The 23,804-nt window shown below is 43.6% G+C and overlaps 1 protein-coding gene across 1 annotated transcript in view; it reads left to right on the top strand.

The window, feature by feature from the left end:
* Kcnk10 (potassium two pore domain channel subfamily K member 10) overlaps positions 1–23,804 on the top strand; it is a 136,025-nt gene that overhangs the window by 43,536 nt on the left and 68,685 nt on the right. Inside the window, exon 2 of the mRNA XM_036206528.1 lies at positions 11,152–11,486. Within this exon, the coding sequence (XP_036062421.1) occupies positions 11,152–11,486 (335 nt within the window). The remainder of the gene's footprint in view (positions 1–11,151; positions 11,487–23,804) is intronic.

The following is a 23,804-nucleotide window of genomic DNA, read 5'->3' as shown; positions in this document are numbered from 1 at the left end:
GTGGCTCCTGTGGCTGGTTTTCCAGTCTTTCTGCCTCCCCTTCCTCAATGGCAGACTCCTGATCCTCTTTCCATATCAGTGGACACCCTCTCTCTGGAGCCTTTTCTGGTCTTTGCACCCTTACACCTCTGCCCAGCATAGCCATTGTACACTTGTTGCATTTATTTGCATGGATCCCACAGTCCTTTGCACTCTGGATGATGTAGAAAGCTCATGTTCATTGAGTACTTGCTTATAACTAAACACGGAGCAACATGTCTTCCCTTCTGAATAGCATTCTGCTTCCTTACTCTCCTGTGTTGAGGGAGGGGTGCATGCTTGGAGCAGAGTCAGGAGAAGAAGAAAATGGGGGAACTAAGCCCTCTTTCTCCAGGGCACTTGCTTTCTGCTTTCCCTACTGCATTTTATGAACTATGGATCTGTGTTGGATTGTAAAGTCATGGTGGGGAGTAGTAGACTGGATGACCATTTCCCAGTCCTAAGAGCCTTATTCTCTGAGCTCCTTCTCATCCTGTTATTGCCATTGCTTTGTGCCGTGGCCTTGCTTTATAGATGCAGAAGATCTCGGGGTGATCAGGAAAAAACATGTGCTTACTAGTCCCCCAAATGGAGTTGTTGGTCCATTAAGCCTCAAATAAGCCTGTTCCTTTATACTCTTCCTGTTTGGGGTATGCAATCATGGAGCGTGGCAAGAAAAGCCCTGCAGTCGTGGGTGTCTTCAAATCCACTTTCTTAGTCAGAAGGGAGGCAGACTAGAGAATTTTGCCTGTTTAGGACAAGAGATGACTCACTGAGAGTGATTGGTGACACTACATAGGTTTCTTTTTGACCTGAGAGTTACTCTAGATAGATGGAAAACAAACAACCCAAAACAAAAACAAAACAAAACAAACAAACTAACAAAAAACTTTCCAGTCCTCCATTAAAAGAACAAGACAGCCCAGAATGGAGTGTTTGGAACACAGTGCCGTGTCTCCTTCTTCGTCCTTTCTAGAAATCGTGCACTCCCTGGTTCTCAGATCGTTTTGTCTTCTGAGAGCTTTAACACTTGAGTCTGGATGTCTGACTCTGAAAACATACAATCGAGCCAGGACTGCTTCCACATGCTCACTTACCAACATCAGCTTTTGTTTGGAGCAGGTATATGAACTCAACATTGTAAGTGCTAGTATGGATGAATGGGTACATTCAGGAGTGGAACAAATTCTACTTAAGAGCCTCCTATTTATAAGCACTCCTAAGTCCCACCTTCAGGCAGATAGGTGAGGTGTGTGATCATCCTGGGCTGTAGCTGATCAAGGAGGACTTCTAGGTGGTGGTGACACATGTGAATTGCTAAAAAGTTTGTCAAAAAATGGAGTAAGAAGAAGGGGATGGGGGAACAAGGCCCTGTTTCTTCAGGACAGTGGTATAGCTACGTGGCTTAGTATGGGCAGGCTTGGGTTTGGTTGGAGCAAAGGTTGTTTGTAGGGGTGTGGAAGTGGGTGGGACAGGGAGATAGGTGAGTGCCAAGTCCTGGATGGGCGTCTTGGAGCAAGCCACAGGGAGTCTGCTCTTTACCCTGGACCTGTGCCACCTGCAGCAGATCAGCTTCCCTGGAGTGGCTGTGATGTGCAGGATGGAACCAAAGGACAGGGCACTAGAAACTGTGGCCGTGATTCAGGTGAGAGAAAATGGGTGTCTTGCTGAGACACTAAGAGAGGGCAGTTATGAGGCAGGGGGCCAGCCTGCTCTTAGCCACCTCTTTCTCTTTCTGTTGGCTCTTTAGGCTCTTAGACCTTGGTCTGTTCTGTCTTGAATTTATTTTTTTTAAAGGTTTTTATCATCATACATTAATTATACTTAATAATGTACTTCATTTTGACATGTTCTTCTTCTTTTTTGTGGGGGAGGGTTTCGACACAGGGTTTCTCTATGTAATTTTGGTGCCTGTCCTGGATTTCGCTCTGTAGACCAGGCTGGCCTTGAACTCATAGAGATCTGCCTGGCTCTGCCTCCCAAGTGCTGGGATTAAAGGCGTGTGCGCTACCGCCACCAGGCATGACATTTTCATACGTATATATTTTGACCATGTCTATTAGCCCCCTCCCTCCCCCCCTTTTTTATTTGGCTGTGACTCAATAAATTTCATCATAGCATGGGCAGAAGGGTTATTTACAGGAACACAGACAACTTACCAGTGGCCGCAGCACTAAAAAGGCTCTCTTCCCCTCCCCCAGCAACCATTAACTGCTTATAGATCCTCAGGAGAGGGAATGCTGGAGTTTAAAATCTTTTAAAACGCCATTATTCTATTATGCTGAATTACATATGGATATTTTCATACATGTGTATAATACATTTTGGGTACTTGGTCATATCCCACTGCTCTCCCCTCCTCCACCTGTTAGTCCCCTTTGTTCCCCTAGACGGTCTCACTTCTACCTGCCTGTCATCTGTACGTATGTGATTTATATACGCCTCTGTAAAATCAAGGGTCCACAAAGGAGAGAAAACATGTCATATTTGCCTTTCTGAGGCTGATTTAATGAGCTTAATATAACTGTCTCCAGTTGCATCCATTTTCCTGGAGTGGTGTAATTTCTTTCTTTACGGCTGGAGACAACTCCACATGTATATGGCGCGTGTTTTCCTTACCTAGTCCTCTGCTGACGGACTGCTAGGTTGCTTCTGTAGCTTAGCGATTGTGAATGGAGCTGTAAGAAGTTGGGGAGGGTGGGGTAGAGAGAGCAATGCTGAACTCAGAGGCACAGCTGCCCTTCCGGTGTCACTTAGGGGACTTGTTCGTTGTGTATATAGACTGGGCTGCATTGCCTGTCTCAAAGGGATTAGCTCAATTAGCTTTATGGTAAGGAACCTTCACATACAGGAGTCACATGGAAACAGGACAAGCCACGTTCGGGTGCTGGGGCATTTGGAATCCTAGGAAGGCACACTCCTTTCTAGTGGCTGGCTACTGGCTGCCTTACTAGCTACAGGCAGGTATGGTTGGATAGCTACAGGAGTGGATTTGTTGGCCGTTCACCAATCCTGTCCTCATCTTAACACGCCATCCCCTGCACAGAAAGCGAAGCCAGGCGGATCTCTATGAGTTCAAGGCCAGCCTGGTCTACAGAGCGAAATCCAGGACAGGCACCAAAATTACATAGAGAAACCCTGTGTCGAAACCCTCCCCCACAAAAAAGAAGAAGAACATGTCAAAATGAAGTACATTATTATGTATAAGGCCTGGGGGAAGCCCTTTAGGGAGTCTGGGTGAGCTGTAGGCTGGGGCTTGTGGGATGCACTGAGGCTGATGTGCAGGTATCTTGGGAAGGATTTCAGGTCTTGGGGGGTAGGTGGGAGGTGAGAGGGAGTGGATTGCCACTTCCAGCAAGTGAACCTGAAGTCATTGTTGTACACTACCTGGGTTACCAGGCAGACTCACATTGCTGGGTGGTGATGGAAGCCCTGGGGTGGCTCTGTTTTAGGTGTTCAAGAGATCTCTAGTCATTTGGATGCTGTTAGCTTCCAGCAGTGGGACAGAATGGAGACCCTCAAGGTTAGGTGTCTGAAGACAGAGTGGAGCCTGCCCCTGTTTACCAAAAAGGTCACTAGAGCTCATCTCTCTGGGTCTTAGTTTCCTTACCTGTGAAGGGAGAATAGGTAAGAGTCACTGCCCTCCATAAAAGGCCTTGTGAAGGTAAGCTAGATTCAGATAGGCCTAGGTGTGTGCCAACTCTGCTGCACGCAGATGTGTCTTATTCATTTACATAGTCCCAGTACCAAGCATGGTACAAGGCAAGCTCAAACGTTTGCTGACTGAGTTTAAGAATAAACAATACAGCAAAGTCTACAGGACATGGGAAAACCAAGTAATATAAAAATTACTAAGAAGTTACTCAACACCAAAAATCTGGCCTCCCCATGTGCTTCTGCTTTTATCCCTACACAGGTAATGATGAAACGTTCTGAATATTCATAAGAAAACATTTAAAAATGAATGAAAGGGAAATTGTCTCCAAACATTTTATTTCTTTTTTAAAAAATATTTTTAAAGAATTTAATACATGTATGCATATATTTTAAAGAATTTAATATATGTATGTACATATTTTAAAGAATTTAATACATGTGTGCACATCCACCTTTCACCCAACGTTTCCTTTCTCATCAGCTCTCTACAGCCTTTTTACTGCTATATACTTTTCTGTGGGAGCTGTGAAGTATGATAAGCCATTGCTTTATGGGACCTATCCATTACAGATACATTGTATGGGGAAGAGCTCCATCATTACTAGGGAATAGAACGAGTTCCCACCGCAGACCAGAAAACATTTTCATGCCTGGCTGAAACAATTTCCTTTCTGAGTTCTGAATAGAAGGGCCTTGTTTCCTAATTGTTCCTTTCCTGTGCTCTACTGCAGAAGTGACTTCCAAGTCAGGTTATTCAAGTTTTGGTCCTGACTCTGCAATACCGCCACTTAACTGTGGCTTAGCCATCCAGCCTGTCTGGGTCTCATTGTCTGTATCTTTGCAGTGGAGCTGTGAGCATGTACTTGGCAGGCTTCCAGTTGGAGGACATGTAACTGACCAAGAGCTGTTGGAAGCTTCTGTGAAATCCATTGCCTGAGTTGTATGGAAGGTGTGCTTCTCATGTGCTATTCTCAGCCAGAATTGAACTTGCAAGGATGTCATAGTGGGATTGCTCCTGGGAGACCCAGAACTTCCAGGATGGCTGACTTTGGCTCAAGAACTCTTGGACAGATTTTCCAAACCTTTCTTAGACTACAGGTAGTCCAGAGTGCTTACAACTATTCCTCTCCCATCTTGTCTTTATTCAAGGGCAGACTAACATAATGTCTGATGGCTGCTGTAGCCAATCTGACACTCCATCATTTCTTTTCATGCATTCACCTTAATAAAAATATGATCACATTTATCTCCCTTTTGGCATCTGCTTCTAGGAGAATCTGGATACACATAGTGTGATAAATGCCAGACTGAGTATCAATGCAATGGTGACAACAGAGTTTATTAGCATGGTAGGCATTGATTGAGGATCTCACCACCAGCACCAGCACCACCAGCACCACCCACCAGCACCAGCACCACCACCAGCACCCATCACCCACTACCACCACCACCACCACCACCACTACCCATCACCACAACTAACACCAATAATACCACCACCATCACCACCACCACCACCACCACCACTACCACCACCACCACCACCACCACCACCACCAGCTATCACTACCCTATCCAGATTTGTTTCTTTGTAAATGAAGACAGAGACCATGATGACTCATCTCAGGTTACTAGGCAGTTTTCTGCTAGGGTGAGAGCAGCTCTAGTGTTTGAGAATAAACAGAGGAATGAAAACACTCTCTGAAAATGTATTCAACCTCAAGGGGAAGCAGACTCCAGATCCATTTCTAGCTGCTGAAATGTGCAGTCATATTTGCTAAAGCAGCCAACTCCATTTTTAGTCAAAGGCACAAAAGCTTTTGTAACGTTCTGAAGTCCCCGCCAGGACTCCTGACATCTGCAAATATACTCCAATCAGCAAACCAGGGCAGCTCATTTGCCGTTCCTTAGAGCCCTGTAAGGTTAAAAAGAAGTGGTGTTATTATTTACATTTTACAGATAAGCAAATCGAGAACCTAAGTGACAGTTTCAAGGTCACCCAGTTGATGGTTTGGGGATAAAATTGTTTGTTGGCTCCAGTGCTTTGCAAACTGAGGCATTTTTTAGATTTGCTTCAGACTCTGTTCCTGGGGACAGTCCTTAGCAAACTGGTACAAAGAACTGGCCTAAAGCCTAGGGGACATTTCTCAAGCCCAGTTCCACCTAGCATTGGGAGTGCTGGGATTTCTAGAACCATCTCTTCTGTACCGACTGGAAAAAAAAAAAAGATCTACCCACAATAGTTTTGGTTAGGTTCATAAGTCTACAGCAAGCAAATGTAGAAGAATCAATACCAAGTGGCAGATAAAGAAAAACAGCAATTGGATAGCAAAGCATCATCAAATCTGGTACTCACGCCTCGAGGAGAGATGACTAACACAGCCTGATTCAGAAAACAAACAAAAGGTAACATCATCACGTTGGGGTCCGGGCTACACACATTCCGAAGAAAGTGACTGGGGAAGCCCCTGTAAGGTAGCCAGCTAGGGTTTCCCAGTGAGAGTCCTGTACAGGACAGTGTGCTCCCTTTGTTGAGACTTCTGAGTTAAAGAACTCATAGCAGCAGACAGGCATCACCAAAGCACCTGAAATGGGCAGAAACCACTGCGGAAGCTAGGGCAGTGAGCTGGAGTCCTGAAGGACAGGGTTCTGGGTAGAGCATCCTCTCCATGGATAAGCTTCTTGCCTCCTGTTCCCACTGCCCATGTGTTTATTCTAGAGGATGAGCCACAGCAACCTTATAGTTCATCTTCTGGCTGTCCTCACAGACACAGTATTGCTAATGCCCTTAGATGCTTGCTGCTTGCTTTCCTCTTTGGTAGAGTTAAGAGGGCAGCCTTCCCTGGGACAGGGAGCTTTGGCAGGGGGGGGGGGAACAAAAGGGAGCACCCCCTTGCTTCCAGAGACTTCTCCCTAGTTTAATAAGAATTTAATATATAATGAATTTTGATCATATTCACTCCCTTCCCCCAATTCCTCCAAAGCCTACTCCTCTTTCCTACCCACCCAACTCTTATGAACTTTTTTCTTTTAAAGTCTATTGTGTTCTGTTTGTGCTGCCCATACACTCTTGTGTGGTGTGTGTGTGTGTGTGTGTGTGTGCGCGCGCCTCTTCTTCCACAATGATCCCTGAACCGTGGGAAGAGGGGGTGTGATACAGTCGTCCCATGTAGGGCTGAGCATTCTGCATTCTTTTACTCTCTCACCTCAACAAGTTGTGGGCCCCCATGTTAATGGCATCTACTGCACAAAGAGGCTTCTCTGTTGAGGGTTGAGAGATGCACTGCTCTATACCAATTAGTCTTTAAGAGTCAGTTTAGGTTGGGGATGTAGCTCAGTGGTAGAGCACTTGCCTAGCAAGGACAAGGCCCTGGGTTTGGTCCTCAGCTCCCCACCCCCCAAAAAGAGTCAGTTTAATACAATGTATCTGTAGTAGAGTAATAATGGAGGTTCTCCCTTAGGGTTTGTGACCTGTGTGGCCACAGGTTCCTGATGTTTTCAATGGGCTTAGACAGCATATGACAATTCACCTGTATCTGTGCACGATATTTAGCCTCTAAACTGTTTATGTTTATGTTATAGGGCTTTTTGAACTTTCTTTTGTAATCTACAAAGTAGATTGATTTAACACATTTGGGGCTAAATGCAAACAAAAACCAGTTAACTGTAAGCTTTTATTTTTCTCCTAGTCCTCTCTTTTTCTTGTCTGGTTAGCTTGTCTATCTCATGTCCAGCTGCAAGATTATTTATTTGCTCTTAAGTTTAATGTTTTAATATTTAATTTACACATTTGTTTTAATCATAACATACTTCCCTTCTTTGGTGTATGGTGCAATGACTACTTTTGGCTGCTTCAGAGCTTTTTGGGACATCAGTAAAAGGACTATAGGGAGGCACTAAGAAGAGGTGGAATGTATGGTGGTTAGGGTTCGGCATGTCAGCTGGTCCAGTTGCCTTTGGTGGGAAGTGGTTATGGTGGCCAAGGATTGGCCTTCCTTAGTCAGCCTTGTTTGAAACTTAAGACTTAGAACCTGGATAATATCTGTCTACATATGAACAGAAACCAAGGGCACAACACAGATTAAAAGATCCAATATATGGTGTGATGTCTCAGGATTCAGCCTGGGAGAGACAGGACAATATATTGCTACATAGCAACTTTCTGTACTCTGGAAGTGGGGAACCCCATCAGCTTCTAAGGAGGCAGGAGGCGCCTTGCCTAGTCTCTGGGGCCCATTCACTGTTAAGCAAATTCTTATTGTTGAGGTAATTCATGTTAATGCTTATTTGTGGTGGTAATTCTGAGGTTGTGATTGCGTGTAGTTTAAAATAATCATTACTAACAATGACAGCAATAAGAAAATAAAAGCACCCTTTCTTCGGTGCTGTACCCAAAACTGAAGATGGACTTTCTGCCGAGTCATGGCACACACCTTTCATTCCAGCATTTGGGAGACAGAGATAGGAGAATTTCAAGAGTCAGTCTAGCCTGGGCTACATAGTGAGCCCACAGCTGTCTAAATAAAGAAGAAGAAAGAGTGATGATCTCTGATTCGAGGAGCTTGCAGGCTTGTGGAAAGAGAGACTGTGGAGACAGGCTTGTGAGTGTGCATGGAAGAGTCCAGATGGATTTCACAAAGGAGGCAGCTTTGGGCTGAGAACCATGTGGGTATGAGTTTGCAGATTCTGGGCTGCTGTGTGGTGGTGCTGTGTCTGAGGGCCTGCTTTTCTGTACCGGTGCATCATCATTATTTTTAGTCTGACAGCGCTTGTCTGCGTTGTGTATGTGATGGCACTGTGCCAACTCTCCTCCAGGCCATGTTTATCGCCTTATCCAGTCATCATTGGTTGGCTGCCTACTGTGTGCCAGACACTGTGCTGGTCCCTGGGGACAGAGAAGTGAGGGGGCTGATATGGAGCCTGACTCTGTAGATCTTTTAGCCTAATGAGGGATCTGGGAGGTGAGCCTGTTATGTTAGTAGCCTGGGTGCTGGGCCAGGGAGACAAATCTAACAGAAGTATGTTTATTTCTTGGGACTGCTAATGAATAATCACAAGCATAGTGGCCTCAAACAGCAATTTATAATTAGGGTTTCTTTTGGAGGCTATAGAGGAGAACCATTCTCTAGTGGAATCCTATCTCTTGGCTCACAGCTTCATGATTCCAACCTCTGTTTTTGTCTTTTTTCTCACCTGTATTACTGTCATGTGGGCTTGTGATGACACCTACAATCTAGGACAATCTCCTAACTTCAGGATCTTTTAATCACATCTTGCTATGTGAGGTAATATTTTCATAGCTGTTGGAGTTAAGATGTGGGTATCTTTGGAAGCTATTTTTTTTTCTGTCAACCTTGGAGTAGCTGGGAAGAGGCACTTCAAGAAGTAAGGTTTAACTCAAGATTAAGGGGCCAGAGTTGGGTAGCAGAGGAAACAAAGAAGTGACTTTGGAGGCTACTAGGTTGGTCTAGACAAGACATGCCCTGATGGCCTGCATGAGGCTGTAGTCATGGATGGAGAGGCAGAATGGGTGAGAAGTTCAGGCAGTGCTGAAGAAAACCTTCCTAGACAAAAAAGACTCTCCTTGGGGTCTACAAGGGCAAGTGGGAACCTGAGTTCAATGTCTTCAGAGGAGGGTCAAAGAACATGATGCCTAACTGGATGGTCCTAACTTATAGACAATTTGGATACTGTGGAGAATTTTCTATTCATGTTATGTCCAAGAAGAATTTAATGTCAAGTAACTGTTGAACAGAGTAATATCTAGCAAAAGGATGGTCAGCCTGATCTCAAAGAGAAAAACTAATTCCTAGGGCCTAGGACAGCAGATATTTATAGACAGAATTTTCTAAGCAACTACCCCTCTAGACAGGTGTGGGCAAGATTGGGCCTGTTTTCAAGGATGAGTGACATGACAGAATTACCTTGACAGCCCCAGGATAGAGAAGGAGCAGCTTAGCACCCCCTGGGGCAGTATTATTAGCCATATATATGCACTAATACTTTATTTACACAACAGCCAGGGGGTTGCCCAAGCAGAGGTCATAATGAGAAGCAGGATAATCAAAGCAAGAGCATATCTAAGTGCCATGTCTGCTCATTGCCGCACCAGACAGATCTCTGTAGTGCATGGCACTCCCTCCAACCTCCTGCTCTGGCAGAAAAACTGCCAGCTTAATGTATTTATTTCTAAGGTAATAAAATTGCCTTTATAGAGAACCAGGGACCGTAACAAGTTCTGTGTTCTGAGCACCAGGGGAAATTTCATTTCCAGTGGCTTCTTATTGGATGACAACCGGAGGAAAAAATTCCGTTACTAATAGCTCAGGAGTGGTTACACCAAAGTCATTGCATTTTCTATTAGGCAATGCACTTGGGATCCATTTTATTCTTATTATTTTTTTCAGGCAAGAGGGCTAATTGACGTAAACCATCACTCTTGCTTTCTTCCCCAATTACAGTCACCTATCTTGTCAAGTCCCAAACCTCTCTGCTGTGCCTGACCTTTGACCCTTCTTCCTTAGCTTGGGATCAGCTTCTTTGTTTCACTTTGAGAGAAGACAGGCTTTTAATTATGCACTCTTACATCTCTCTCTCTCTCTCTCTCTCTCTCTCTCTCTCTCTCTCTTTTTGTGGTGGGAGGAGTGTATGTATGAATATGTGTTTGTATGTGGATTTGTTTGCATGTAGGTATGTGTGCTTGTGTGTGTGTGTGAAGGTCAGAGGTCAATGTCAGGTGTTTCCTACTGTTCTTTAATTATTATTATTATTATTATTATTATTATTATTATTATTATTATTGGAGACAGGGTGTCTCATTGAATTAGAAACTCAACAATTGGATAGACTGGTTGATCAACAAACCAAGCGTCTGCTTGTCTCCACCCCCTAAGTGCTAGGGTCACGGATGTGGGCCGCTGCACCTGGCTTTTTGTGTGGGTGCTGGGGATCCAAACTCAAGTCCTCATGCTTGCCTGAGCCATCTCCCCAGTCTCCAAGGTAGGCTTTTACAGTCACTGGATGTCCATCTCTTCTCTGCTTCTGTACTTGGACAGAATAGGTGTGGATCCCTCTTCTGTTTACTTTTCTTCAGCTTGAATAATAGGCTTGTTTTTCAAATATGATGATTTGTACATGTTTGAACATGGGAGCCGAGGGAGAAGAAGAGGTACAAATAAATATAGATAGCTTTCCAGTTTGGATCCTTGTAGGAAAATATAAATGTTTCTCACTCACTGATAGTCTTCCCTCTAGAATTAAGACTCCTGATGCTCACTTTTAAGAACTCATTAAAAACAACAAAAACCAGGTACTTAACAACTGATCAAATCCCCCAATTGCAGGCTTGTTGAACCAGTTTTTCATCCGTACATTTGGAAAAGCTGCTGAAGGAAGACATCTGTTCTTTGTTTCTGATGAGTTTAGTGTTTCGTATTTATAAACAAACTCTCTCCTCTTCTCTACCTGCTTCCTCAGTGGCCGTACCTGCAGCAGCTCCACCAGTGTGCCAGCCCAAGAGTGCCACTAACGGGCACCATCCGCTTCCCCGCCTCTCCATTTCCTCCCGAGCCACGGTGGTAGCCAGGATGGAAGGCGCCTCCCAGGGAGGCCTGCAAACAGTTATGAAGTGGAAAACAGTGGTTGCCATCTTTGTGGTTGTGGTGGTCTACCTCGTCACAGGTGGCCTTGTCTTCCGGGCGTTGGAACAGCCCTTTGAGAGCAGTCAGAAGAACACCATTGCCTTGGAGAAGGCAGAATTCTTGAGAGATCATATCTGTGTGAGCCCCCAGGAGCTGGAGACATTGATTCAGGTGAGCTGGGCATGTGTCTAACATACAGCAGCCTTTGGTGATGGATGATGGGGTAGATGTTGCCTTTGTGGGCCACCAAGTTTTGTCTTTGGTGATCAGGGAAACCTTCTCTGGGGAGGTCATACGTGATACTTCAAAGATGCCAGCAAGTGACTGGTATGCAATGTGGGGCAAGAGGGACCATGACATGGGAATAGGCTGTATCTTGTGTTTTCAGATCTGGTGGTCAGAGGTGGCAGCAGGCAAAAGGATTTTAGATTTTTCAAGTTCAAGTCCATTAATAAATGCTGATTAACTCTGGTCTGAGCTTTCTGGGAAAGAGCTGGGATAATAGAGTACCCTATATGTCAAAGAAAGGAATGAGTGTAAATAAGCATGGATGTATTAACCAATTTGGGGTTAAGGATTATATGAAAGAGAGAAACAGTCTGCAGATATGTGGATGAAGAAGGTATTTATGGATCATAGAGTGGGTTTATGGGAGAGAAACAATAAAGATCAGAGTAACACTAGTCACCAGACTGCTTATTTTAAAACATGACAGACTCAGTACTAAGCCCTTTATAGTCTCTGCATATCAGTGGAGGAAAGCTCTATTAGAACATGGAGGTAGAGAACTGGAAAGCCAAAAAACATCAACAGAGGTAGGGTGGGTTTGCCAGGGTAGCCAGGGATAGTGACAGACCAAAGATCATCTGAGGTGGTGGGAGTGAAAGACACAGGCTAGAGAAATCTGCAAGCTTGAGGAGGAGAGAGAAATGGTTGAGAGCTCTCTGTAAGATTCCTACCTTGGAGGTGAAGAATATGAGATGCCTCAGAAGTTGAAGTTAGGGCTCCCTTTCAGGCATCCTCTTGAGCTGGGAAGAATAAGGGGAAGGTGGTGACGCTCATAGAGGCAAGGGAGAGCTTCCCCGTTTCCTGGGTTTCTAAGTTTGTAAGGAAAGGGGTGGAAAATATGGCTTCTACATTTCCCTCTGGCTCTGGGGTCCTGTGCTTAGAGTTACAGTGAACACAGCATCTCAGGATTGTATAGCATTCACAAATCTGGGCTATCCTATTCATTTATTTCAAGTATCATGGATAGGGCAGGGGACTTCAGAGGCTGTATATGAGTTGGCACCCACAGAGTAGCTAGTCTTTCTAATTTGTCTTGACAGTATGACTTACTCCTAAATAAGTTGGAGAACAATATCCCTTCTTTCTGAGTAAATATGCTCTCATAATGGTTCTCTTCAGTTTTTATTAAAAAGTAAAACTTCGAAGTCCAAGGGCAGTGTTTCTGGCACTCTTTCATAATAATTCAGTTCTTTGGATATCCTCACCTTTTTTCTCTGCCTTTTGTGAAAAAAGCTGCCAGATCTGTGTTAGTACTGTGTTGTACAAATTAATATAGAATCTGAGGCCTTCTATACCAGATAGAATGGGAGAAGCAATTGTGAAGTATTTTTAAGTAAAAGTATAATTACATTTACACATGGTATGTGGTAGGGACATGATTTGTTTATCTCTATGATTCCTCTTCTATATGAGGTATGTATACACCTAAGATGATATCATAATCATTGACTAAGTGCTATAGAAGCCTGTTAGGAAGTGGGCACTTTATATATATTATTTCATTCAGTCTTTACTACAATGATTTCTCTGGTTTGGGCATGATATATCCCCAAAGGCTTAAAAACTGAAGTCTTGGCTGACAAATAGCGAACTTTTAAGAGTGACTGTATCATGAGGATCAAATCTTATCCGTGGTTGGATCCATTGATGGATTCATACTTGATGGATTTACTGGGAGGTGATGGAAACTAGGAGGTGATGACTGTTGGAGGGAGTAGGTTGGTTGGGGCCTGCTTGTCTTGGGGTAGATCTTGTCTTGGCATGCTCTTGCTGCACTGTCTCCCGGTTTCCTAGCAACCAGAAGATGAGCAGCTTTTGCCCTACTACACACTTCTCTTTATGCTCTTTTGCCTCAACACACACCCTAATAATGGAGCCAAGCAACCGTGGATGGCACCTCCCAAACTGTGACCCAAATAACTCTTTCTTCTCTTAAGTTGGCTTTTTCAGCTTTTTTTCATGGTGATGAAACTAACTTCGTGTTCTATGTTGGCATTATTATCCTTACTCTTGATTCTCTTTCAAATACTTGCCTGCATTCAATCTTCCCATTATTTATGAAGTAGAAAAGTACTGGAGTGCCTTGCATCTAACAGAAAGAATTTTCTGTTTCTTCCCTCTATACTCATTGAGTATCAGTCTTAGACCTGGGATATTTTCCAGTCTGTCTGCTATGACATAAGGGTTTATTCTCATGTCTAGCTACAGTCTTTATCTCAATACACATTAAGTAGTTTTAATTGCTATATATGTTGCCAATAAGGAATAAGGTCATTGGATTTGTCCTTCAAGTCTTGATACTTTATGTGTATGTGAGCATCCATGCTTGTGGACCAGTGCAACAACAGCATACTTTGTCTCTGCCCAGCACTGGATATAGAGCTTCTAAGAAGCACTATATTTAAAAGTGGTTTTCCTTCACACTTGGAAGGGTTTTCTGTGAGTTATGATCTATTGGAAAAATATTATTGCATCTCCCCGTAGTTGGGAAGGAGTGACCAGTGGATAGAAATTTAGATTTCATGTGTAGATTGCATGAAACTGTCATAAAGCAAAGCTGGAAGGCATAGCTTACATTACTGAGAACAAATAGAGAGTATTCTGAACAGCAGAATTCTGACAAAATGCCCAGATAGCTTGGAAGAGCCGAAGTTGGGGATGGATTTTTTTTATTAATGGTATCACTTTGCTACTGTGGGACCCCCGAGAGACTGATAGTTCACTGTCCCGGAGAATCAGAAAATGATAGTTGTTATGGAGGAGATAGTCTCATTTATCACTTCATCAGCTTTTGTATCCTTCTATGTATTCATTCTTGGAATTGCTGCAGGACTCTCCTGGGAACAAAGTTATGAACTGGGTGCTTGAGTTAGACAGGATGAGACCAAGACACAGCTTGAGTAAGCTGCTTGCCTCCCTGTAGTCCAATTTTTATTGTCAACAAAATCTAAGCTCTTCTGCCCATTGGGTGCTAGAAGGCTAAAGCAATAATTCACCAGGAAGGGTTTACACTGTGTCATATGATATGCACTCTGAAGAGGCTAGTGATGGATGTGGCTGTTTTTCTTGCTTGGAACTTCAAGCAGTAGTTCTTTTATGAGGGCAGTATTGGAACTGACAGATTGAACCCAGGGTCTTGCAGATGGCAGACAAGTGCTCCAGCACTGGCCTGTAATCATAGGCTTAAAGCAGTATTTCCCAAGGGCGGTGTGGAAGTGTCGAGGTTGCCTCTGTGGCAGCATTTGACTGTATGTAGAGACATTTTTGGTTGTCATACAGCAGAGATACTGCCGGTGGCCATGTCAGAGGTGTGTGTGTGTGTGTGTGTGTGTGTGTGTGTGTGTGTGTGTGTGTGTGTGTATGTGTGTATGTGTGTATGTGTGTATGTGTATGTGTGTTTCCTTTTCTCATTGGCCCCAGAGAGTTAAGTTTAACTCCCTTCACTGGCCCCTGAGAGTTAACTTTTACTTCCTCAGATAGAAAAGTCAAAGGTCCATCAACTCCATAGGCTCCCCTTCAAGCTCTGAACTCCTGGTGGCTGGCCCTCACAGCAGCGATAAGGTACTATAAATATCTAGTGGATAGAAGCCAGGGAGACCACTAAATATCTTATAAAACACAGCATAAGGAGTAGTCTAGTCTAACAACAAATTAGTTGGAAAGACCTGAAGGAAGAAGCATGTAACCAGTGACTTGAATTCTCTAGATTGGAGCTATTTGCAAAATGTTAGGCCCTAAGAGGCCAGGAAATCAGAAGTCCAGCGTTGTTTTATGGATATTTATCTCCTTTCATCCCCACAACTATCTCATAAAGATTGTCTTTGGTGCTCCTCTACAGATGAGGAAACAAGACACCAGGAGCTGAAGTTATATGCTCAGGGTTACTTGGGTAGTAAAGTGGATGATGCAGGATTTATTGGCAGGCTGGTTGATCTCCTATCTCATGCCCTCCACCAATGCGGGAGGTGGTGGTGGTGGGGGATGGGGTTCCGTTAGGTGTGAAGGGCATTCCAGCGGCCTGAGAGAAGGCTATGATGGCCAGCACAGCTTGAGCTGAGATGGCTGGAAGGAGGAGGTGAGCAGAGATGAATCAGTGAAAAGTAGATGGGTTGGATTTGGAAGGCCCTTCCCATGCCTTTCAGAGGAGACTGGATTTTATACTGCAGGAAGTGGGGACATGATAGAAATTTCATGCTAGAAAAAGAAATCTTTTACCAAAGAGGAAGATGGATTGGAGGATGGAGAAGTTGGAAGGCTAGTAGGGAGGATATTGCAACATCACACGTAATGTAAAGGAGGGCAAAGGGTATGTATGAGTGTTGGAGTTGGGTGGATTTGCCCTTTTACCCACTGAACCTAAGGCTCCTCCTCATTGTAAAGGGAAGAGTTGGTCCTCACTCGGATTCCAGAGAACACTGGATTGGATAAGTGCCTGGTAGAGAACATGAGTGTCACTGGCATTCAGGAATTGCTGTTTCTTTTGTTGACCAACTGTCTCTCTTGCTTCTCCAATGTGACTTGCAAAGAATGTAAGGAAATGAACAAAGGTAACCATGCTCATGCATTTCTTTGGCTGTGGAGTAAGGTACCTCAAGTGTGCTCTTGAACTTACAGTTTCCATGGACTTGATATGACAGTCATTTTGTCCTGAGAATTTTGTTATCCCTGAACTCTCCCTTGTCATAATAGCTTATCTCCCTGTTCCCAGTGCAATTGCACCAGACACTTGTGCACTGACTAGTCTTGGTAAAAGCTGTAAAGCATTCATCTCGTGCAATCCACAAAGCATAAAATCATGAGGAGCCTGCAGTGACTGACATGGGGAAGGAAGGATGCTTCAGCTGTAGGGATGATGATTTGCTATAGTTGTTTACCAGGATTTGAGTTCTTGGGTGTTTTATGGCTTTGAATGTTCTCAGTGGAAGTCATGTGGTCACTTGGCAGCTGTTCCTTCTGACAGATAAACACTCTGAAGGGAAGGTATTTCGTAGAAGGTTTCTGGTTGCACAGGTGTCCACCAGAGAGACACACTCTCCCTCTCCCATTCTGAGTGTCTGGCTATAACAAGGGTTTATTTTGCCCTCATTAGAAAGTATTTCTTGGGGGTAGGTTGGTCCCATCCCAGCAGAGTAAGTGTCAGCAGGATACCTCATGACCTGAAAGCTGACATTCTTGACACACTTCACTGTTGCCTAAGATAAATTGGTAAATTGCTTGACCTTAACAGTGGCAGCTTCTGTTTGTGGCAGTCTTTCTGTTTGGAGAACTCATGATGTCCATTTGCTTGACATAAGCCTGGTCCGGACTGTGGTGGACTATGTGACAGTCTGCTCTCATCCTGCTGTTTTTTTCTTTCACGACTGGTCCAGTGACACTCTGTTGGAAAACAGGAACGTTCTTACTAGATTTTACTTTATGATTCTCCTTTTTCAAATTTTAAGTAGTGTGTGTGTGCGCGCGTGTGTGTGTGTTTGTGTGTGTGTGTGTGTGTGTGTGTGTGTGTGTGTGTGTGTGTGTGTACTTGAGGGGAACAGAAGAGTATTTTAGATCACCTGGACCTTAAGTTATATAGTTATGTAAGGTTGTGAATCTTTAAGTGTTTACTGGGTACCAAACTTGGGTCCTCTGGAAGACCAGCAGGTACTCTTACCCAAAGAGCCATTTCTCTAGATCCTTCATGACCTCTCATAGGTTTTTAACATTTCCAAGTGGAGCTCAGGTGCTTTACTCAGAACCTTGAGCAGCATTTGGCACTTTTCTTGAGTATGAATTGTATGGTTGAGTGCCGGAGTCCAGCTCCGGATGAGGACGGGGTCTGAGGATGGGTGGATGCAAGAGTGGCGATGGAGCAATCAGACATGGGAAACTTCTTAGTTTCATTTTAGAAGAGATGGTCAGAGAGGAAGCATATGGGATTCATCCCCAGTGGGACAGATCCCAGCAGAGGATGTAAGGAGTAGGTGGGGGAAGGAAGTGAGCCAGGCCATGGTGGTTGGGAGAATCTTGCAACCTGACTGACTAACAGCCAGAGTGATTCTTTATTTATACAGAATTTAGTAAGCAGGGATGCGTCCATGATGTAGATCGTATCATTTTTGGTTTTGGACATGTGCTTCACTTCCTTTTGCTCATCTTTTAGTCATCATTAATAAACTATGACAGAACAGAGTTATCATTTCCAATAATTTTCCTTCAAGTTTTGACATCATTAATAAACAGAGTTATCATTCTTACTCATTAACCCCATAACCCAATTTTTAAGAATCTAGAGGCATATGACAGCCTGTTGACTTTGGTTGCTTCAAGGATAGTAGACCAAAATGAAATCTTCAAGCCACTTGGGTATTTTGCCATGTCCCAAGCAGTATATTAAAATCTTTAGGCTAAAGCTACTGCAGTTATTAGTCAAATTCTGGTATAATCCAATGTTCACATTTATATCTTTATAGAACTTGTCTATATGGCTAATCCTGGCATTCTGTTATTCCTTGGCCATATGTCACCACAGTGGCTCTGCATGTGCTAACTTTTCTAAGAGATGGAGGTCCCAACACTTCATATTTTTATCATCTTTCTATTCCATACTTTGTTCATCAATATGTCTCTAAGTAGGGCAGACTTGTATGCCATGTAATTGTCTGAGTGTACAGTGGGAAGAGGTTTATAATCTGAACTGTGGCTAACTCTTCTAGCCCACCAAATCTTGTTGACCTTTTAAAGTTTATTTTGTTTTTGAATATCTTGTTCCTGTGTCTCATAGCCTCATGAAGAGACCTGTATGTGTCACAACCTCCAAGGCGTAAGGAAGACCTTCAAGTAGATAAGGCTATCTCCCTAAAAGCAGGGGGAATAGTATGTTCAGGACTTTCCTGGGTAAGCTTAAGAAGCAGCATTCCTGGGAGAAGGCATAAATGATTCATAAGGAATTTTCCATCAACCCAATATCCCCAAATTGTACAAATATTAAAAGTGCCCCAAGTATGCAACAGATGGAGAGGAAAACCAAAGGTGGCATGGCATCCATCATGTGGCTCAGCTCTGCTGGATCTTTGTCAAGCAGCTGGGCTGGCTTTTTGAATTCTGCCATTCCATTCAGATATGGCTGTGCTCATTGAGTGCTAGGGAGTGTTACTGGGCTCCATGTGGCTCTTTCCATGCTCATAGAGGTGACTATCCTCACTGTCCTATTCTACAAAGGGCAGGATTCTTGCACCTCTGGAGTGGCAGGATGAGAACAGGTTCAAGCAGGACTTGACTCTTATTCTCTTAAACTTCAGAGCCACGCCCCTTTAGTTAGATCCCTGCTTTGGCCAGACACACTGGGCCTGTGGGATACATACAAGATCAAGAGGAACACCTCCCCACTAAGGGCAAATGCACCCTACCGGCTTAAGGGGAGGGCTTCTTGTGATACTAGGTGCTTGCCTTTGGACACGTGTACTATCTCCTTCCTCCTTCACAGATTTGTGATCTTCTTGACCACAGTGTCTATGACACGGTTCTGGGGCTGGACTGTTGATCTCTGATTAATTGTACTTCTTGGGTTGATCCCACCATACTTTATTCAAAGAGGATTGTACTTAAGATGTGGGGAAATGCATGAGGGAACTGGGTATGGACATTTTGGTCACAGTGACCAAAGCTGCTATTGTGAAGATATAAGGTGAGGGCTACAGTTGACAAAGCGTTCCCTTCAGAATCAAATGTGGAGTGACTGCGTGATTGATCCTCAGTCATTTTCTAAGGCTGTAGGATTTGCCATGTTCTTCAGCTAATACCTTAATGGTTCACTGATTCATTCAATTGTGTTGATGGTCCACTGTGTGCCAGACATGATTCTAGGTCCTGGGGATAGAATGGTGAATCAGAGACCCATGAAGTCTAACTAAGATGATCTACTGTACCAGTTCTGTGTTTCTGGAGTAATTGTTAATTATTGTTCACCTCTTTCAAAGGTGCCCTGGCTTTAAACATGTTATATTTGTAGCTGAAGGGAGAGGCAAGCCTTGTGAATATTATGAAAATATTTGTAAATAAAATCAGGGTGAAAGGGGACACTAAGGCACCTCTTGCCTCAATCTCCCAAGTGCAGAGACTACAGACATGTGCTGCTGTGGCTTGGCCAGAAAATCCTTTTCTTAAAATCTTATATTTTTGTTGTGCTAGATGTTATACCTAAGGCCTTGAACAGACTAGGCAAGATGAGTACCCAGCTCCAGAAAATTCTTTGGTTGCTATGAACTGCAAGTCCTTTATTTCTGGTCTGGTTATCAACAATGCTTCTCCCAAAGATCTTTCTGTCTTGTTTGGGCTATTAGCTCCCCCCCCCCCTTTGTGTCCACATGTTTAGTAATGGAACCATTTTAAGGAAAGCATGGTGTCTTAGTCAGTGTTCTATTGCTGTGAAGAGACACCATGACCACAGCAACTCTTATAAAGGAAATCATTTAATTGGAGCTGGCTTACAGTTCAGAGGTTTAGTCCGTTATCATCATGGTGGGAAGCATGGCAGCAAGTAGGCAGACATGGTGCTGGAGAGGTAGCTGAGAGTTCTACATCTGGATTGACAGGAAGCAGGAAGAGAGAGCCACCGGGCTTGGCTTGAAACCTCAAAGGCCACTCCAGTGACATTTCCTCCAGTAAGGCCACACTGACTCCAACAAGGCTACACCTCCTACCAGTGCCACTCCTTGTGAGCCTATGGGGGCCATTTTCAATCCATACCACCACACATGGCTTCTGAGATATCCATATACCAGGCTGTGATTTCAGAGTGCCAAACTAGGTCATCTCTGCTTTTTCTTTAACCTAGGCTCTTCTTCAGGCAGCCAGCCCAGACAAGTGACCTTTGACAGTGACAGTTGGGATTTTAGTGCCCAGGGACTGGGCTCTGAGGGGTGACATAATCCTTCCTATCTCATGACTGACAGCCAGAGGGGTTGCCCTTTAGTCGGTAAATCAGTCACATAGAAAATTGTTCAATGTGTGCAAGATCAGGCCTGCAGCCCTTGGCCTGCCTATGCAAGCCTCCACTTCAATATTATTATTGTCCCCCCCCCTCTCCCAGCATTGTTAGTTCTGTCACTGTTTTATAAAGAGGATCTCAAGCTTTTAAGCCAGATATTAAAGAGCTAATGGAAACTGGCATGACCCTGGAAAATACCAAACAAGGATTCTGTGTTCAATAAACAAAACCCCCAAACTCCCAGAAAAATAATAGCCAAACCCAGAAATAGATGCTATCAAGTCTGCATTTCTACACAAAATGTGCCTGTGTTGGCTTTTGCTTAAAGTGTTGCTGTACACATTGGGGAATAATGAATTTTTGATGGTGGTTTGTACGATTTAATCTTATTATTTTTAATCCATGTTATTCATTTGTATAATTAATATTTGACTGCTTGTTATGAAGCAGATACCATGTTAGGCTTTAGGAATTCTAAAAAGTATGAAGAAAGTGTATGATACACACTCTGTCTGTCCTCCAGGAGCCTTCAGAGAGTATGAACTGTATGGCTGCAAAAGGCATGGAGCTTGCTGCTCTACTGCTTCTTGAGTGTGTCTTATCCACTCTCCATGAGCATCCTCAGAGTGGGCAAGCAACCAACATACAGAGAATCAGACAATTTGCTCAAGCTTCAGTAGGAGGAAGAACTGAGATGCAGACAAGACTGTGTGGCTCCAGAAACTGCTTTTTTAAACAACCACAGTGCTCTATTCCTGGGGTGAGGAGATAGGCTTGGCTTGGATGGAGTTCAATGTGATTAGTTTAAGAGACTAGGAAGCAAACTCCCATTCATGGAAAGAGAGAGTCTTAGATTTGACCTACAGGCTCCCTAAGATGGTGTCATGCACCCCTGAGTGGTGTAGACAGTAATGATTGGTTGCTAGCTGGCTTCTGCAGGATCATGACTTTGTGTTTGAACATAGGTGTTAGGATTAGGCCAGCATGTTCTGTCTGAAGTCCAGAGCACAAGAGCTATCATTAAGAGTAGGTTTTCAGTCTATGTTGAGAACATTTCTTTTTCTCTTAACAGAGATGAGAAGAAGAGGCAAAAGCTTGTGGGTTCAGGATGACCACCAAATTAATCTTAGGACCCCTTAAAATATGGGCAATCATGTCGGTTCTGAATTGTCCCTGTCATCCTGCACAGTGAAAGAGCAGGCAAGGGTTATAAAAATGTGTAGAAGCTCAACAGAAAGTTGTCTATGGAAGACAGGAGAGGGCTAGTGTTAAAAATTACAAGCTGTCTTAGCCTTGCCACTTAGCAGTTACCATAACCCCGAACAAATTACTTCTGCTTTTGGTGGCCTCATTTGAGAATATTTTCACTGAGAAGAGTTCCACCTACTATCCAAGGTTTCTATGAGAACCAAAGCGTCTAGCATATTGCAAATGTTGGCTGCTATCATTAATTTTAAGGGTATTCTAGGACTTTCTTTAGAGTGTCTCTGATTGTCCCAACTTATTTGGCCATAATCAAACTGTGCTTATCAGAGACATGCTGGGAGTATGTGTGGACTCATTCTTTACTGGGCTTAGGGCATGGCATGTGAATCTGGGGTTAAAGTTGAACACTAAAGAACAATAAGGGGTCAAGCAATGGACAGCGAAAGCACAGGATCCTCGTTTAGCCATGTTTTTAATCATCTGTTAAGTTCAGGCTCTCTCCAATACTCTCTCTAAGCTCACACTGCTTATGTAGACTAGTCAGTGATTTGATCATCTATTGATTTTATTCTTATTACTCTCTTAACTACATTTTTTTTTATTGTGTATTGGTGGAGGGGAGCATGCATGTCACAGTGCCTACATGGAGGTCAGAAAACAACTTTTAGGAATCAGCTCTCTTTCTCCACCATGTGAATCTCCAGGGATCAGACGCAGGCAATCAGGTTTAACAGCACATGTCTTAATCTGCCAAGCCATCTTGCCAGCCCCACTATTAATTATTTATTAACTGATTAATTTATTTATTAACGATGAATTGGATATTAGCAATATTGGATACACTCATGTTCTATAGAAATAGTTGAAAAGTATAGAAACCATGGAGCATCCATTGGACATTCTCAGGACCAGGGTGATTTTTCAACATTACTGGCAAGTATGTTACTAAGTTTGTAGAGGCTGAGCCCAAACTGAGATGAAAGGGTCATGTTTAGTAAGTCTGAGGGATTATGGATGATGTTGACAGTGTTGATACACATATTCTTGTTTCCTTAGTAGACTTGGTGCATTCATCATAGTTTATTTTATTCTTCTGCACAATCAGGTGGGGGGAGAAATGTTATTATATCATTTTGCACAGTTTAGAAAGAAGTTAAATAAGCTCCCCCCAAATGTTGTTGGTGTACCATGACAATATTTAGCTAAATTAGTCACTATATTTAGGCATTAATGAATTGAGTTTTAGAACTCACTCCCCCCCCACCCCCTGTTCAAAGGATTTACTTAGGATCATGAGAAAGCCTAGGCTGTCTTAGAATGGTGGACTAGGGATATGGTGCTGGCTCATCCCGGGTTTCTTTAATCCTATAAATAGATCTGCTACTCAGCTACCTTCTGCAGGTAGATTTTGCTTTAGATTTATGGTCAGGATATAAAGTTGTGATGAAAGCCTGCTCCTGCCTCTTGGGATCTGAGGAAAGGCTAATATTTGCACATAACTGAATATTCAAAGCAGCAAAAAATAAACACCATGGTGATATGCACCCTAGCCCTGGGGGCAGGGTGCTTTTCCCTTTGTCTTTCTGAGAACATCTCTTTGTAGGAGTGTGGGGGTGAGTGGGGCATTGGGGGAATGGGGAGCTCTTGAGGGCTTTGAGGTAGTGCAGTTAGGGTGACATCTGAATTATATCAACTCCTCCAAGGCCCTCTCAGGTCTGATGTCACATCGATCCTCTGCCTGGGCAGAAGATGACCATAGCTCCCTTTCTGTCTTCCACAAGCAGTTGAGATGTCCCAGCCTGGGTATGACCAGTATGGTGAACTAAGTATCTCAGATGGTGAGGAAAAATATCAAATAAAAACCTCAAGGTGGACAGATCCATCTTTCCAGAGTTTGGCTCAATGATCTTTCTGTTGATGATTCTAACAGCATCGCTGGCTAGATCTGCCATCCACCAGATGTGAGCTGTGGTCCAGGTACCTCACTATTCTCAGTCTCACATGTCCCATGGGGACAGTAGCAGAGACTG

Source organism: Onychomys torridus, chromosome 14 (genome assembly GCF_903995425.1).
Source record: "Onychomys torridus chromosome 14, mOncTor1.1, whole genome shotgun sequence".
NCBI lineage: Eukaryota > Metazoa > Chordata > Mammalia > Rodentia > Cricetidae > Onychomys > Onychomys torridus.
This window is presented reverse-complemented; position numbering and strand designations above follow the sequence as displayed.